Source organism: Simochromis diagramma, unplaced genomic scaffold (assembly GCF_900408965.1).
Source record: "Simochromis diagramma unplaced genomic scaffold, fSimDia1.1 OVJJ01000205.1, whole genome shotgun sequence".
NCBI classification, from domain to species: domain Eukaryota; kingdom Metazoa; phylum Chordata; class Actinopteri; order Cichliformes; family Cichlidae; genus Simochromis; species Simochromis diagramma.
Genome location: NW_024386782.1, coordinates 16,901,427 through 16,919,349, shown reverse-complemented (window position 1 = coordinate 16,919,349; position 17,923 = coordinate 16,901,427). Strand labels below are relative to the sequence as shown.

Genomic DNA, 17,923 nt, shown 5'->3' with positions numbered 1-17,923 from the left:
ATGTTCACTATGTGTTGTACTGTGTATGTCACAAAGAAAATTTGTATTTATTTGACCAGAGATTGTGTTACTGTATCGTTAAGCAACAAAACCAACCAAGACATTTCATGACTCGTTTTTATACTCTTTTGTCTTTTGAGATTAACTTAAAACATACGCAGGACAGTGGCCCAGGAGGTAAAATCAGACTGTAACAGCACTTCCAATCCCTACCTCTCCAAACACTGCTTTTTATTTATTCATTGCAATTACACGTTTGGTTAAGAGATGAAGGTAGAGAAAGGAAGAGAGATTACCATAAAGCAGATGGACTTTCTGCAGTTTGATGGTAATTAGTACATGCAGGCTCTTGTTCTGATCATCGAAGGCTGCCTCTAATTTGACTGTGCCTCTGCATGCTTTGAAATGCAAGGTAATAGGAGGGAGGTAGTTGCACTTTGTTATGGCAAACATGATTATGCAGCTAGATTAACTGCTTGAATCCATTTACAACAGATATGTACATGCTCTGTCACTGCACGGGGCTCAAACGATGGCACACAAACGGTAACAGACAGCTCTGTTATTTTGGGAGCTGAATGTTCCTTCATTTGATACTGCTAGTAATCAAGGAAAACCATTTCATATTCAAGCAGAGAGAAGTAATAAATTCAATTTTTCTAAACGAGCTCGTCATAGCCATCTTACCGCATTCTTTTTTGGGCTCATCTGATCGGTCCTTGCAGTCCTTCACTGAGTCACACACCTTGGAGCTGTCAATACATTCTCCATTCTTACATAGAAACTTGAGGGGTCCTTCACATTTGGTGGCTGGAACAGGAAAAAACCAAAAACAGATCACAATCCACACTAGACACTTCATGAAACTTTATTTCATTTGCATACTCATTCAGAGCCTTGTGCATCAACAAGTGTGAAGTCAAATTAAATATTTCCAGTCGCTGAATTACTGAAGACTCATTTGAAACCAGATGCAGCAAATATTCATATTATGCCCCACATAAAAAAAGTTTTAAAAAAAATATTATAATAACTACATTTTAATTTTGGTCCTGTTTCACAGTGCCAGAGTTTAATTTCCTGCAGTTTAATTTTGCACTAAGTTTTTAAATTATGCAACACAGTCAGATGAGGGAGCGGTAAAGAAATTCGTCCACAATAAGCACTGGGTTGGATCCACACAATGTAACACCAGCTGCCATTATAGCAAATGATTCATACTCATGCAAGTTTCTTTGAAGGATATTTCTTTCCATGAAATGACAGCCAATTTTTCACACTGTGGTCTGCATATGGAGGAAAAGCTGCTGAATAGCCAAATACTGTACCTTTCCTCACTGTGTTGTTCTCTGTTTTCTAGTCAGAGTGATTTATGTGCAGAGTTCAAGGTTACAAGGCCAGAGGAAATTTGCTCTTAGCTCATCTCCAAAATTTGAAGCCAGTCACAGTTAACTGCTTAAAGAAGTCTGATATGGAAAGGAACAACTTGGAATGGACTTCATAGTGAAATGAAGAAAAAAAATGAAATAGAAAAGTGAGTAAAAGTTGATGTGCTGTGAGCAAACAGTGACCTGGAGGGCTGAAAAATGAAGAAAAAGTGGAAGTACCAAAAACTGCAGTTCCTCAAATCCCCACTTATGGTTGGTTCAATAAGTATGGCAAGCTAGGAAAACATGCTAATTGTATTAGTGTATGTCTATAAATTAGATCTGTATTCATTACATATAAAGTGAATTATTTTAAGACTTTGTTTAAATTTTGATGATTATGGCTTAAAGCCGGAGATGTGAAGTAAAGTCAAAGTACTTTTTGAATTTTTGAGCAACTGTACTTCTGTATCTGAGTATTTGGGGGGAGGGGTTATTTATATTTTTACTTGTTACATTTTTTTGACAAATATTTCTAAAACAGATTTGTTACTCTAGGTTTAAAACATTTGGGGGGAAAAATAATCTCTAACATGTCCCCCTCACCAGTCCATGAAAAGTGTTACGATCCAGTGAATTTTATTATAAAAGTATAGGGGAGGGGGGGAGTGCAAAAGCTATAAAATGAAATCAACAATAAGTAAGAAACTGAAGAAAGGAGGCAGCAGCAGCAAAGGACAGAGAAGAGAAGCTCAAAATCCTCAACAAGCAGCTTCAGGTATGCGCCCTCATTTTACGTCACAATAAACCATGTTTGATCCTAACAGCTTGTTTCAGACTGTTTTGCAGTTTAGTAGAATGTAATTTATAGTGTTTCCTTTTCTACATTTACAAAGAGTCAGAAGAAGAGGGCAAAGACAATCAGAGAAAGGAGGATAAAGAACAGATAACAAAAAAGGGTGAAGACAAGGTAAAGGACAATGCAGGGAGACAATGGCTGAGAAACTGAAAAGATGGCACAATTAAAGAGGGGCGAAAAAGAATGGGTTAGGTTTCATCCTAAATCCTTACCATCTTTCCCCCTTCCTACCTTACCCACTCCCTCCTCATTCTGCCACTTGTTTCCCAGCCCTAACCCTTACCCCACCTCCGTTACTTTCCCTCTATAAAAATACTGTAAATAGTTCAATAGCATTCTGGTGAAATACATTTAATTTGCTTTGTGTTCATTTTTGTAAATCTTATTTAAGCAAGCAGGAGTCTCATGAAATCAGTCCAAATAGTTTACATGTCTGTATAAACATTGTGCATTTTAAGGGGATGTTTAGAGTGTCAGTCTTTGTTTTTGAAGGGTTCTGATGTTTCTAGGAGTGAGTTTTATAAAGTTTCACCTGCCTCTGTCTGCCCAGTGTCTATCTGACTGTTTAATCAGGAAAGTCAGTCAAGTTAACTTATCAAAGCAAAGCACAGCGTTAGCACAAAAGCTAATGCCAAACTGTAGTCCACATGTCCATCTTTCTAATCATCTTTGAGTTGGACTTTTTTGAACACAATTTATTATTTAAAAAGTACTTTTATATGACATTAATAGTTGTGATTCTTAAGGATTAGACTATTGGCTGTGATTCAGGCTTCAATGTAATCAGATTACTAATGATACTTGAGAGTGAGGTGAAAAATATTTACAGCATTATTACAGAATAAATAATTTACAGTAGAAGCAAGTCTTGACTCAGTAAAACTACACAAATATTGCAGGTCTTTTAGCCAAAAAAATCCTGGTGGGCTTATAAAACTGCTCGTGTTGAAAGGTATTCCACATAGGCAGACGTGCAAAAGGCAGAGACTGAGACAGATACATGAGGGAAGAAGACGGAGGAGCAGACATGGAGGAGGACAGACACTCAATGCCAAACACAGTGACAGGTGAACCCACCGTTAACGCATCCAGATTCATCGCTGTGGTCAGGACAGTCGTGGACCTTGTTACACTGCTTGGTGCCGTGTATGCAGGAACCATCACCGCACTGGAATTCATCAGGACGACACGTCAACAGAGCTGTAACAGGCAAGAGATCGAAATTTTAAATTTGATTTTAATGACTTCAAGAGGAGCATAAAATCATGTGGACAAATCCAATCCAAGACCAGCTGTGGCATTTTAATCACTCGGTTTCTCTCCACATTTGTGTCCCATAAAGAAGAGGAATTGCTTTAAAAACTTTTCTTGAAACACTGAAAAATATTGAGAAATGGCATATACTGCACTTCTATTAATTCACAGTCTGTGTAAGGCACTGCCGAGGACAGAGACAGTCAACCTGAGGGCGTGTGATGAATGATTTTCAATATAGTAACACAAAGATGGAGGCTCCAAGAAGCCACACCAAATTTTATTAATATCCCAAGCACAGACAAGCTTTTCATCAACAGTGCCCGGTATGCTCATATAACTCCCTCTAAACCGCACTAAAAAGCAATATATGTGACAGAGGGATATGATTAAGTGTTATCACAAGACGAACAGGACACAACGAGCCTAATGGAGCCAGGGATGCTGCAGTCTGGACACGCATGTCCAGACATGTATGCACATAGATGTGATCATCCATGTTTCTGTGCATCTCTCAGGTAAATCTAGAGATTTGAGTGAGCAATAAACTGGTGGTGCATACTGGTATAGATACATGTGCATGTATATTCATAAGAGAGCAGAAGCAACAGTGTAAAACTGATGAATCACAGCAGGAGCATTTGTCCTCTGCTGACAAGCTGGAAGAAAATTCCATTTTTTAGGCAAAGAAATCCTCGTACAGACATAAGGGTGTGCGAATACACCAAAGGTGGTGAACATATGAGTTTAAATTTGTAGCACGGGAACTTGTGAACAAAGATGAGGTTGTGTCCCTAACCACCCCCAGCCTTCCTCCCCTCTAATGCAGATATTCTGTTGGCTAATAAAACATCAATCTCCTGTAAGTGCAGCTTATATGACAGACCACAGAGTGAGAGCTGTGCGTTTGATGTGTGCACCGCACATCTTGATAATGAATAGTGGGACTATCTGGGCTTCACACTCTGGCTTAGTGAGACAGGAGCTTCAGGGCTCCCCCATCCATGACCAGCTAATAGGAAAACCTGTCTTATCACAAGGCCCCATCTTCACACAGTGTTTATCAACAGAAACACATTCTTTACCTGACACATTTAGGAGGAAAAAACTCAATATCAACTCCCAGCAGAGAAGAAATCTGCTAAATGATAGAGCATCACCTCAGAGGAGGGAAGAAATATTGCTGTTGAAGATTATCTATTCCACCATCTCAAAGCAAATAAACAAAAACAAAATATAACGTTAATTTAACAACTTCACAGTTTCTGGATTCATCTGAAGACGTGCAACATAAAAAGTGCCCACCTAGTGAATAGAATATTTGCAAAACTACTAGAGTTTATTCAGAATCAACCAAACTTAAAAAAAATAATCAAATCCATCCATAACCTGACCTCTGAGAATATATATGAAAACTGAATAGCAATTGGAAAGGCTGCAGTTGTACCCAAGATTCTAACGGTTGCCTTAAGCTGGATAAAATACTTCTGCTTATACAGACTTTGATAATGTAGTATTATTTTGTAATGTATAGCACTGCTTTACCACTGATTTAATAGTATACAATAAACCTATATACTTTAATATTGTGTATTAACATAAAATGAGGTAATTCAAGAAATCAAGAAATGGGTAGAGGCTGGCAATTACAATTTCCCGAAGTGGAAACATCATGCTTGTTCTGAGTTATTTTATGTTTTAATGGGTTTTTAGAGTTCCTCACCGCTCTCTCAGATTGTGTCTCATTCACTAATGTGGGTGTAGAAATGCTATTACCCTGTACCCCAGATAGGTCCACATTCAATATTACTGCTGGATTCATCATCATTAACTATACCAGCAGGAGTATGTTAGTGAGTCAGTCATTTAAAATTGCTCGGTATGTGCTTTCTTTTTTCTGCAAACTGGAATGCCCTTATTTCTTTATTAGCTAGCAAATGCACCTTGAGATGTATCATGGAGTGAAACGTCTGAAGTTAAAGCTGTGAAAGTACAAAGGCCTAAAGCAAAAAAAGAATAATTTCATGAGAAAATAAAGCGAAGCAATCATGTTTGGGAAAGAAGACAGAAAAAGTACTGCTTTCAATTTTCTTTACTTAGAAGCGACAACAGCTGGACACAAGTAAGATTTGGGCTGCAGTAACTGAGGTGGATGTTGCATGAGCTGTGAAACAGCCAGTGACCTGATGACCACCAGGTTTCCTTTTTCTACAGAAAGCAGAAAAAGGTTGACATCAAAGTTAATGGAAAAGGAAGGAAGCAGGTGCAGGACAAGGACCAACTAAACTGTCAGTCCCAAGATAAGAAACTTACTACAATTATTGAAAAGACATGCATAAATGGGACATGTAAGTGATATACAAGTTTCATCCAACAAGGATGAAAGCATTTGTAATGAATGCGGTTTTGATATGCTAAGTATTTAAGCCTGAGGTACAATCCCAACTGTGTGCAAAATTAACTTTGTTTCTTCTTCTGTTTTGGCCTTTGAATTGGTGAAAACTAGTAGAGAAACAGGCTGCTTATTAAAATATGTAAAACTGTATGTACAGCGCTGATTGCTTTATTAGAGCACCTGTCAAAAGAAAAACAGAAAACACAAATATTTAAAAAATCTGTGAAAAACTCGCTAGAAACATAAGAATTACTGAATTCACTAATCTATGAGTTTCTGGCTAGACTGACACATGTAAGTAGCTAAAGTGAATTTCTGTGTATAAGATGACAACAGATCTGGAACAGACGGCAGCAGATTTGCAATTTATCCCACACAGATTGTATGTAATTGCCAACTTGACCCTATTCAATCACAAACTGATAGCAGATTGACTCCATCTTATTACTGTCTTGATCCAGCAAGACAGCAATAAGATGGAATCAGTCTTCAAAGTTGCTTTGAAGATGACGGCTGATTATAAGTGGCCGTTATTTATGTAAACATGTGATTCTGAAAGAGAGATTTCTGCATGAACACTTTTTGAATTAGACCCTTTGAGTGTCTATTCCTCTATGTTACACAGCATGGGACATTCACATTATCAAATTTAATGTGGCTGCTCTTGTCCAGTGGTCTTCCTGCATGTGTTCTCCAAGCCAATCAGCTGCTAGGCCCTGTTTTTTAATTCACTCTCATCTCTCACTCTCCCCATCTCTTGGCGCTTGATCTCATCCGGGTTCTCCAACGTGTCTCAACTAATGTCTCCATCAGCCATCTGCTAACTCTGCTTCACCACCAGATTCTGCACTCCAGGGGTTCGGCCACTATCTCCAACTTTCATCTGGAATTCAGCACTATTATGTCACTTCTCATCTGAGAATAAGCGCAAAATATGCTTCCATTTTGCATGCTTATATTTCTGCAATAGATGTAGCTCTTTTTTCCTGCTTAATTATCTGTAATTAACAAACTATGAACAGTTATTCTTTTTTTGTATATTGCATTGTGGGTTTAGCAGTGAACATCAAAGGCGCACATAAGCATTTCTGTATGCTAGCTGGGATGTTATACGTAGCTTATTCCTTTCACGCTTACATGTAATCTCTCTCAACCTTGCTACATATTTTATATGTGCCAAAAGACTTTCAGACAGTGCAGCGTTTTCTGTTATCACTGTAAGCTGAGAAGACAGCCTTGAATCGACATAGTTATACGCAGCAGAGAACATATATAAGCTACTGCAACATCAAAAAGAGAAAAAGGTTACATATGTAGGAGATTACAGTTGTTGGGAGACAAGCAAACACATAGAAAGAAAGGAAGCAGAACAAGACACTCACGGCAGTCTGACTCATCAGATTTGTCTTTGCAGTCAGGATCTCCATCGCACTTCCAGGTCAGTCGCACACACTCGCCATTGGCACAGCGAAACTCCCCACTGGTGCAGTTAGCTCTGCGGTTGGGCAGGTATGGGGCTCCATCACCTCCGCAGCGCTCAGGCCCCTCGTCTGAACTGTCGGAGCAGTCAGGGTCGCCGTCACAGCTCCACATGAGCGGCACGCACTCGGAGGTGTTACAGCGGAGGTGGTTGGGCCCACAAGTCAGAGGGGAGGTGCACTTCAGCTCATCGCTGCCATCGCCGCAGTCATCATCACCATCGCACACGTAGACGGTGGCTAAACATTTGCGGTTGGCACACATGAACTCACCGCTGGGACAGGCCTTGGCATCTGAGGACCAACAGAGACAGCAAAACTCACACGAGGGACTGCACGCTTGGTTCTCATGACAGTGAAGCAGGGACGGTGTAGCATTTATTATCAGATTGCAGTTTGTGCAGCAGAAACCGTTACCCTGTCTTCTCTAGCTGCTGAAAAGGAAATCTGAGGAATCTGTTTGAAGGCCGTTGCTTTTAATCTTTTGCAGACTGCCTTCACACAACATAAAACTACACTAAAATGCAATACTTTCATAACCAGAGAACTGTACACTTTTAGTCAAATGAGTAAATATAAAAGTTTCAGGTCTTGCTAGAGTTGCAGAGCATTGAGAGCAAGTAAGACCGAAGACTTATTGACTTAAAGTCATTTCAAGCAGATGGGCACAGACACAGAAATAGTTTCCCAGACTGGCTAAAAGTCAATAACATAACAGAGACAAAGAGAAAGCTGGGAAGGATAACGGTGATTAGGAAAATGGTGAGAGGCTTTCTCTCCTACCTTTTCCAGGGTATTTTTTCTGTATCTAGTCATGTCTAACTGAAAGCACTCTTGATGCGAAGAAAGCCAGGGAACCCGCTGTTCGCCCATAGGTGCTCAGAGGCCAGCACAGGGAGAGGAAGGATTTGATATTTACACAAACCACAGGGAGTTCAGCTTTAACGCCAGTGCCTTTGGCTGCTGCAGCTGGTTACTGGAAAGGATTGCTGTTTTGCTACATTTTACACAGAATCAGCAAATTGTAAAGCTGTAGCATATTGTCACCGACCTGCAGCAGACACCGTGTATTTTTTGAGTATCAAGCATACATGCTATTTTAAACTATTACTGATCAAAGCAGGGGGAAGTTTTTAAATAGCTTCAGATTAAACTGCAGCATTTCTGCATCAAAAGTATCACTGCTGTGAAAGGTAGTGATCAGCTGAACAGTTAAACAATGCAACAAAACAGCATGAAAAGAAGCTTATAGCATAAAAGAGCAGAAATTAAACATCTTAATATACATCATGAAACATCATGAAACCACTGCTTCTCAGTTAAACTGGGTGAACACATCTTAAGCTAGCAAAAACACTGGATGCAAGATAGTGTCTTACTTACTATCCTACGTAATCACACCATATGTTACAATTACTATCTCTTCTTTTCTCTGCTAACATCACTGTTAATTAATTCACTGATATGAACACGACTGCCTCAGAAGCTTGGGAAAAAGCAACTGATGTGAACATAAGTGTCATGGATTCAGTTCAGCGACAGGGTTTATAGTTATTAATATTAAAGACTCTGCATCTGATTCTCATGTGTCTGCTTTCCCTGGTATGCCTCTGCCCACACTCTATACTAATTTGGCACTAAATAATTAAAGAGATTCAATGAACAAGTGCGTTATTACACAGGGGGAAGGCCATTAGCACTTTACATCAGTGCCCTGGTTGAATTCCAGTTGGGACAGAATTTCAAGATTTCTGAGCAACTTTGAGCCCACAGACCATCTGCTGATGATGTTGTACAAGGCAGTGGGTTTTAAATGATAAATAAATCACAGAGGGAACAAGCACTTCACCCAGTGGATGTTTAGTAAGATTTATTATACGATTTTCTTTTTATACAAGTAAAAGCAGAAAAGATCATTAAAAAATGAATTTGCAGCATTTTGTTTGGTTATACATCCCATGGTAAGGTCATTTAAATGACAGGCCAAGTACAACTAGTACTTATAGCACATTTCTACTCAACTATAGCACTCAAAATGCTTTCTACACACACACACACACACACACACACACACACACACACACACACACACACACACAAACAGGATCAATACACCAAATAGATCCATCGGGTGTCAGGACATTTCAGAGTTTAATATCTTGCCCAACGATACTTTGGCAGGTGGACTGGGGCAGCCAGGGATGGATCCATCAGTCTCCTGATTGGTGGATGACCTGCTCTGCTACATTAGAGCAAAATAAATAGAACTGTCCTTTGACAATGCTGTCAAAGTGGTGCCTCCAGGTATACAATATTTACTGCATTCACTTCAAGGAGCTTTATCTCAGCTTTTTTGCAAGTTGAATTGTTTTGTTCTCCTAATTAGAATATTGAGGCATTGATGAGGCTAACAATAAAATATTGGCTTGGCATAGAGTTTTATACCAGACTCCCTCTATGATGCAACCCTCCCATTTATCTAGGCTTGGAACCAGCAGTGGGAGCACACTAGCCTTTTTTGTTTACTTGACACAAACACAAGGTTCTTGTTACGCATAGATGAACAGTGGCACCGTTTTGGGTGCATTTCAGTGAAATTGCTCTCTTTTTTAAGACGCTTCTTGAAAGAGACATCACTGCTGAGTGATGCAGATATGTTTACCTCACTTTAGCACTACAAAGCATGTTTGATTTTGCTCTATTACATTGAAAGGAAAGCAAACACATTTACAGACTATATCTCCAAAAGTGTACAAACTCACAACAAAACAATTTAGATGGATAAACAGCACTACAGGCCAGAGACAAAATATATATACGTTTGATTTGGGGGTGAAATGTCCCTGAACCCTTTATGGTCTAAACGTATCCTGTTCTATCAGACTGAGATTTTTTGTTATTATTTTTTATTGTTTTGGAGTCATCAAGTCACTGAGGACTTTATACTATACTGGTGGCACTCAGCTACATGCTACCACTACTTTTTAATTCCTTTGCTGGGAGAAGCTTTCCTACGACTACCATTCTGGTAGTCAGAGGCTGGCAGCATAACCCACTTAACTTCTTCTGGCAGCTTTGATGATGGGAGATTGTTGCCAGCGGCAACCAACGGCTCAGATGTAGTGGGAAGAAATGACTGGTCGCTCTACTCACGTTAGCATTACAACTGATAAGTGTGGACCGCATGTGTGTGCGTGCATGCGTGTAAGTGTGTGTGAGATGAGTCTGAGTGTGTTGGAGGAAAAAGGTGAAATGAAGTGTGAAAGGTAAGGAAATTATTTTGAGTGTAGGAAAAGAGGGAAAAAATAAGAAAAGAGATGAGAATAAAGTCTTCCAGGTTTTATGTTAGCATGCAAAAGCTTTATATATTTTTATCTGTTGACACACAAATACCTGTGACCGTGTCCATCACTTTCTATACAGCTTAATGTCCTCTTAGCTTTCTCATAGATATTCATAACTTTAAACTTAAGAGATGACTCAAACCTGTCAGCTCTGCTTAGAGAATTAAGGTTCACTGCAGCAAGGTGACTCAAAGACACACACATACACAAACTCACACTGCTGGCTAGTTCACATGGGTCACAGTGGCTCACCAGGGAAATATCTCAGTGACTGCCCTTTCCTGTAATGCCACACACATAATAACTGAACAACCACAGTTTTAACAAAGATGGGGCAACTCTCTCATCCGGAGAAACAATCAGGACATGATATAGGGTACAAGATGGGAGTCAAAGTGTCCGTGTTATCATTACTGCCTGAAAACGTAGGTTGACTGAGGGCCAATAGGTGAGGACAAAAGAGACACACAATGAGCACTGATACGAGACAAAATAGCCGCCGTTTGGCCAAATTGAAAACCTGTCTAGATTCCGATTAGCAGAACGTAATTGTGAAGAAACTTTGTCAGTACAAGCCCCTTTAGATGTGTTGAATGGTCTTTTGTGAAGGCTTTATCTCAGTGTTACCCAGTTCAGTTTCACTCCAGGGACAGTGAGACAGCTGTGAGGAATGCAGGATTTGTCTGTTTGCTTCATACTGTCCAAGAAATGTTAAATCTAAATAAAGACATCAAGCGGAAAGATAACTGTAAAATAAAAAAAAATCATATTCATGCACCAGGCAGGCTACCCAAGCTGACATTTAGCACAACTGCAAACACACAGAAGATGAAAACACAGAACTCCAGACTGGTTCCAGTGCCTTGCAGTAGATCCCAGTTGACAGACATGCTCAGAAAAATGCTTGGGGAGTAAATGCACATAAATCTTCACATGCTGAGAGTTGAGGCTACAGTCCAGCTTTCTTGCGGAGCCTCTCCAGAGTTACTGCTTAATGTAATGTTGATCAGGGAAAGCTTTCTCTGGTGAGGGCTAGATTCTACTTAATACATAATTCAGCATGTGGATGGCTCAATTAGTAGGATGCCTCTGCAAGATTTAATTTTTCCAGTCAGCGGCACGCTATGCACTTCGTAAATTTCTACTAATAGCGGAACGTGCGGGAGCTGACTGAGGAGGTTCCAGCTTAGTCTGTTTTGGAGGTACAATTTGCCTGCTTATAGCTCAGTAAATACAAGAGTTGGAAAAGAAGAAGCGTGTTCCTTGTGAGCATGCTCAAAAGTATAACATAACAATCACAAAATGGAAGTTTGTGTCGAAAGTATTTCTCACAACTTACACAGAATATCCAATCAAATGTGAGTTTGCCCCTCAAAGCATCTATTTTCCGAGTCATAGTGTGGCACAAGACAAACCTCACATGCTCTCTGCTTTTCAGATATTTGATCATACTATTAGATGCAGCTCCATGTGATTAATACTTTCTTTGTGAACCTTTTGGACAACCAAATAGGATGCTACAAGTGCAGTGAAGTTAATATGAGTTGATATGTGAGTACTAGAATGAGCTATTTTTAATTTTCTCCCAGTGGGGTCCAGACAGGGCTGCAGTATCCCAGCTCACTAAGTTTCTATTAAATGATTCACCAGTTAGTCCATGTAGGTTCATGTCAATAATTCAATAATAATGCAGTCTAAACAGAAACCAGAGCCTTTAAACGTAAACCGTTAAGAGTCAGGTTAAGTAAGCTTCACATCAGGTGCTTAGCTAGGTAAGTTTAGCAGGCTATGTGGCTTAGCCCCTGTGGTTGTCGCGCAAAATAGATGAACTCAATAAACTAACAGCAATTGATTAAATTCGATCCAATTCAGTTCAATCAGACGCCAAGAATCAGACGACCCCTGATGAGCAAGCACTTGGCGACAATGGGAAGGAAGATCTCTCTATTAACAGGAAGAAACCTCCAGCAAACCAGGGTCAGTGAGGGCGAGCTATCTGCCTGGTTGGGGGTGAGAGAAGTGAGACAGAACAAAAGACAAGCAGTGGAAGAGAGCCAGAGATTAATAATAACTAATTATGAAAAATAAAGATCCTGGACCTGGTGAAAGGGGATTTTTGGGCACTCAAACAGTGTAAGAACAGCTCTAAAGCAGCACCTAAACACATTTTGGTTTTGTTCAGAATCCGCTTAATCGGCTCCGAAAGTCTTATATGATCAGTGATGGTAGCAGAATTTGTTTGCACTTGGTGAATCTGTTTAACTTTGGATGCTCAGTGGTGCTGAGGGGGTTTCAAATCTTCAATTTATCGTTTAAAATATCCAATTATCGCATGTGCACTGAGAGATTTAGAAATATATTTGCAGCCCTGCTAGCTGAGCTGTTGGGAGCAAAATGTAACTGAAAATACATAGTGTTGATTAAAAACTTTTACTTTTAAATCTTTGAAAGGTCATGAAAAAGTAGGTCTTGACTGACACAGATTTAATACAAAAAACTAAAACTGTAAAACAAACTAAACGATCTTGATCTTCTGTATTAATATTCCAATATTATGCATGTTCTATTGTCTTTATTATCATGGTCATAGCGTATTTATGTATATACGTCTTTATGAATACTTCTTCCTTAACACACTGGCCAATCTGAATAAAATTTTGTATGAACGTTATCACACATACAGTGATTATTAAAATCTATATGTAAAAAAAACCCAAAAAACATCTGTTTTACATCCAAATTGTTTTGACTTTGTTGTTTTGATATCAGTTGGAGGACAATGTTGGAGCAGACTATAATATTTTGTGGAGTGGAGATGAGAACATTACTTTTACTTTTATTGCATTTTTTTTTTTTTGAGCATGATGGTAAAGTGTAAACTGCACTAGATAAACAACTGCATTATGCTACAAACACAATTTGAGCTCTTCACAGACATCTACACAAACAGCATGCTAACACAAAGCTAGTGAAGAATCCAGAGTGACGTTAAAGCTCAGTCTATTCTTACAGCAGCCCAGCAGCCAAAGCTCTTTAACAGGTAAGAAAGGCAGTGATGAGCCGTCAGGCTTGAATCCTCCTTTTCTGTTTCTACAGTAGAATCACGGTGGAGATCGTTTTGAAGTCTCTTTGGGCTGGTTTTTGTTGTTGGCTTTGTGTTCAAATCTAAATACCAAGAGAAAGCTGGTATGTACGCTCTCATTAGGCTAGGTACAGGGATTTGTGGTGTTGTCAATAAAAACTTGTATTGTTAACTTGTAAATATGTAACAATGCATTTCAGTCTTGTTATGGAGTAATGTGAAAGTATGCAATACGTAATCTAATGAACTGCTTTCTCACAGGAGTAGTTGAGTAATGTAAAGCAGTACTTTAAGAAAAAAGTAAATATCCCTTATTGAGAATCCCTGCAGTAATAAGAGCAGGATAAACACTATTTACTAATGAAAACTGCCAAGCAAACCTCAAAGGTGAATGTGTTAAACTGTTTTGTGAACATCACACTACTATTAGTGTTGTTACTCCACATCAATCAGGTATAGCCCAACACTGGAATCACTGTGCAGCTCACTGAGATGGACTAAAGACATAACACTGCAAAATCAATGGTTAGTACCTCTAGAGCAGATCAGCTGCAAGGTTACATTTAAAAGCCTCGTGTCCTTGATTTAAACATCATCTTTCAGGTTGGCATTGGGCCCAATCATCAGATAAACTGGCCCGAGCAGCATTTAATAGGCCTAATTTGTGATGCTATCTAGCACTGTGCTCTGCTTGTACTGGAGAGAGCTTATTCTAAGTGGTCATACTGAGAGGAGTTTCCCTCTAGAGGTATTCTGGCCTCTGCCTGGGTGGGCGACAGCCTGCTGCCTGCCCTCGTGTCACTACTGAGAGGCTTAAGACTGCCACATCAATACAGACATTAGAATGAAAGAAGGATTAGCCCAGGCTAGACCGGGCCTCAATGGACAGTGCTATGAAAAGCCATCTAAGAAGGCATTAGATCTAAAGTCGATGGAATCACTACCACTTGCTCTGCAGTGAGTGTGTGGGGCCTCTTTGAAACCTTGAGTCCATAACAAGCTACTCACAAGCTGATCATTGAAGAATAAGTCAAAGCCATAAGGAGCTGAGTATTAATACATATGCAACAGTTTCTATTTATGCATTAATTTTCTGCCAGATTGATAAGGCTTCCTTTCCAAATAAAACCTCAAAATTGGCTGTGTTCTTAACAAATAAACATGAATGGCTTATATGCCAGGCAGACGCGATCTCAACACCCACACACACCCAAACAACCGAGGAGTTAAAGATGCCAGAAAAAGAGGAACATCGTCATTAATATAGGATAATAAGGAGATGGCTTATTTCTCTCCCTCTGCGCATTTGCTACCACGTGCCATCTTCAAAGTCTAAACATCACACCCCCCACGGCTCTGCTGCCTCAATCATTTCTTCTTGACAGTGAAGAGGCAGAGGAGAGAGAAAGAAGGAGAAGAAGCCAATTCTTCATGGCTCCTCAGAAGTAGGGCAAGGATAGTCCCTGCAGGGGACTGGGGGTGGGGGTAGTCGCACGATTGAGTTGCCTGATTTGCTGGGCATGAGGTGATGTCATTTTTTAAGGTTGTGAGGGCCCTGCAGTGGAAAGACTGAAGACTTGAGGTTTGGAAAGGACAGAAACGTCCAAAGATCACCAGAAAGCTGCAAATATCTGATGGTTTCACACCAAAGATCATTCCACATCAAAGGGAACGGTAGTCAAGTGCAGCTGGCTTTAATTCAAAACTCACTTCAAATCCATCTAATTATAACGAGTGTTCCCCACTGCGCTTTAATGTCACATGCCTTTGGATGATAAGTGAGATCAGAAAAGATAAAACCCTATGAAATACAAAACGGGAATCTGGGTTCTCGTCATTCGGCTGCTTGTCGAGTCATTCGCTTCTGCACATCCATCACTGGTGAAATCTGGACCAAAATGTCCTCTGCAAATGCACTCAGCGGTTAAACGTGGAAGTAAAACCATCTGATCGGGGTATTTATTTCATTATGGTAAGTGAACTGACTCGGATAAACTCACCAGATGCACAGTCCTCCTCGTCAGCGCCATTCTCGCAGTCTTTCTCCCCATCACATCTCCATGACAACGAGACACACTTGTTAGTTGATCCCCCACAGTCAAATTTCTCTGGAGGGCACGTCTGTTTGCCTGTGGGCAGAGATAAAAGAGATAGGGAGATTACGGTAGTTTTATGGTCCATAAAGGCAACAACAACAACTACTACGAGACACAGCTGGACGTGATTTTTATCACCCCCACAATGCTCTTAAAAAATTATCCAAAACTCCACCACCCTGGCCAATTGATTTTACTGCGTGGGCTGCCTCTCAAGAAACATGCAGGAAGATCATGAAATACAGCGAATGCACGGCTGGCTATAAAGCAAAAGCTCAACCCAGCCCTTCCTCCTTTTCCTGCCAATCTGCTCTAGTTGGCACAGGGTCGGTTTGATCCAGATTACTGTGCGTTTAATATGAAGCATGTTGTTAATTATGCATGTTTGCTTACAGTGCAGCCTTAAGCTTTCCAGAAAGAAATCAGACGCGCGTGCCAATTATCGATCTTTTTGAGTGTTTTATCATATTTAAAATGCCACTTAAAAGCCTTTTTGACACAGGGTACGATATGATGTTACCCTGCATCAGCTTCACTCATTAAACGTGTTCAGAAAAATTTGTGGTTGATATTCGGTCGTCTTATTTAGCACTATAAATTAGATTCACACAGATATTGGTACAACTGTGCTTTAGTTGCTGGACATAGTGTGACAGAAGCTGTTTTAACTGTTTATCCACTTTTTTAAGTAAACTATTTATCCTCATTACCTTTTTAGCTAATTGTATTTTAATTCAATTAAGCATAATTCTTTCCACATATTCTGTCAACTCCATTAGCAATACAAGGTGTAATTTTCCAGCTACACATCATAGTTGGTATTTATATTCTTGCTGTACACAAACTGACAAACAATGGTATAACAGGATCCTGTGTGGTGTGATAAGTGAGAACAACATCCTTAACGAATACCAATTTAAGAAGCTAAAAAGAATCTCTGGTGCTGTCACCAGCAATGTTAGGTGTGAATTGCATTGTGGGTAATTGAACCAGAAAGTGAGAAAGTCTCCCAAGATTTTCAAACCAGGTCCATATAGTTAATCTCGTATAGTCAGAAAGCCGCCTTTATGATCAAATTGAATTCTTTTTATTTGATGGGGCGATCGTGTTTCAAGAGTTGGGAGTTCGCTGGTTCGAGCCCCGGCTTGGACAGTCTCGGTCATTGTGTCCTTGGGTAAGACACTTCACCCGTTGCCTACTGGTGGTGCCAGTGTCCGGCAGCCTCGCCTCTGTCAGTGTGCCCCAGGGTGGCTGTGGTTACAACGTAGCTTGCCATCACCAGTGTATGAATGTGTGTGTGAATGACTGGATGTGTAAAGCGCTATACAAATACAGGCCATTTACCATTTAATGTCAATTCAATATCCATCCATGCACTCACCTATTCATCCATCCATTTCCTTCTGCTTATCTAATTCAAGGTTGAAGCCTATCCCAGCTGTCATAGGGTTAGAGGCAGGGTATACCCTGGACATGTCCCTAGTCTGTCACAGCGCTAACACATAGACAGACAACCATTCACATTTAAACTCACATAGATGGGCAATTTAGAATCACCAATTAACCTAACCCCACTACCTGCATGTCTTTGAACTGTGGGAAGAAGTACCTGGAGAGAGCCCACACAGACACCGCTGGAACATGCAAACTTCACACAGAAAGGCCGCTGCCAGACGGGGGACTACAACCCAGGACCTTCCTGCTTTGAAGCAACAGTGCTAACTACTGCACCACTATGCTGTCCTACGAATCCAATAATCAGAAGATTTTAACTATGACAATTGCATGTTAGTCGTTTTTTTAGTACAGTATATGTATTGCAGTGCCAGTATCACTATCATTTCAGCAACACAAATAAAATATAAAGCAGTTATAATTGTGTATAGTCACCCTGTATTGTGTTGAACACTTCAAAGTCACAGCAATACGGGTTATCAGAAACACAAATTTACTTACAAGGATCTCTAAAAAATGGTCTTTAAATAATAAATATTATTATGCAGTTTGGCCACTGTGACTTCAACAGGAAGAAATGCAATAAAGGTCAC

The 17,923-nt window shown here is 40.0% G+C and overlaps 1 protein-coding gene across 3 annotated transcripts in view; it reads right to left on the bottom strand.

Annotated features, from left to right (window-relative positions):
• Positions 1-17,923, bottom strand: part of LOC120727829 (low-density lipoprotein receptor-related protein 8-like) — an 81,607-nt gene that overhangs the window by 24,133 nt on the left and 39,551 nt on the right. For all 3 annotated transcript variants that reach the window (XM_040022370.1, XM_040022369.1, XM_040022371.1), the window contains exons 4-7: positions 15,780-15,908; positions 7,258-7,647; positions 3,304-3,426; positions 688-810 (exon numbers count right to left, since the gene is read on the bottom strand). In XM_040022370.1, coding sequence (XP_039878304.1) covers positions 688-810; positions 3,304-3,426; positions 7,258-7,647; positions 15,780-15,908 — 765 coding nt within the window. The remainder of the gene's footprint in view (positions 1-687; positions 811-3,303; positions 3,427-7,257; positions 7,648-15,779; positions 15,909-17,923) is intronic.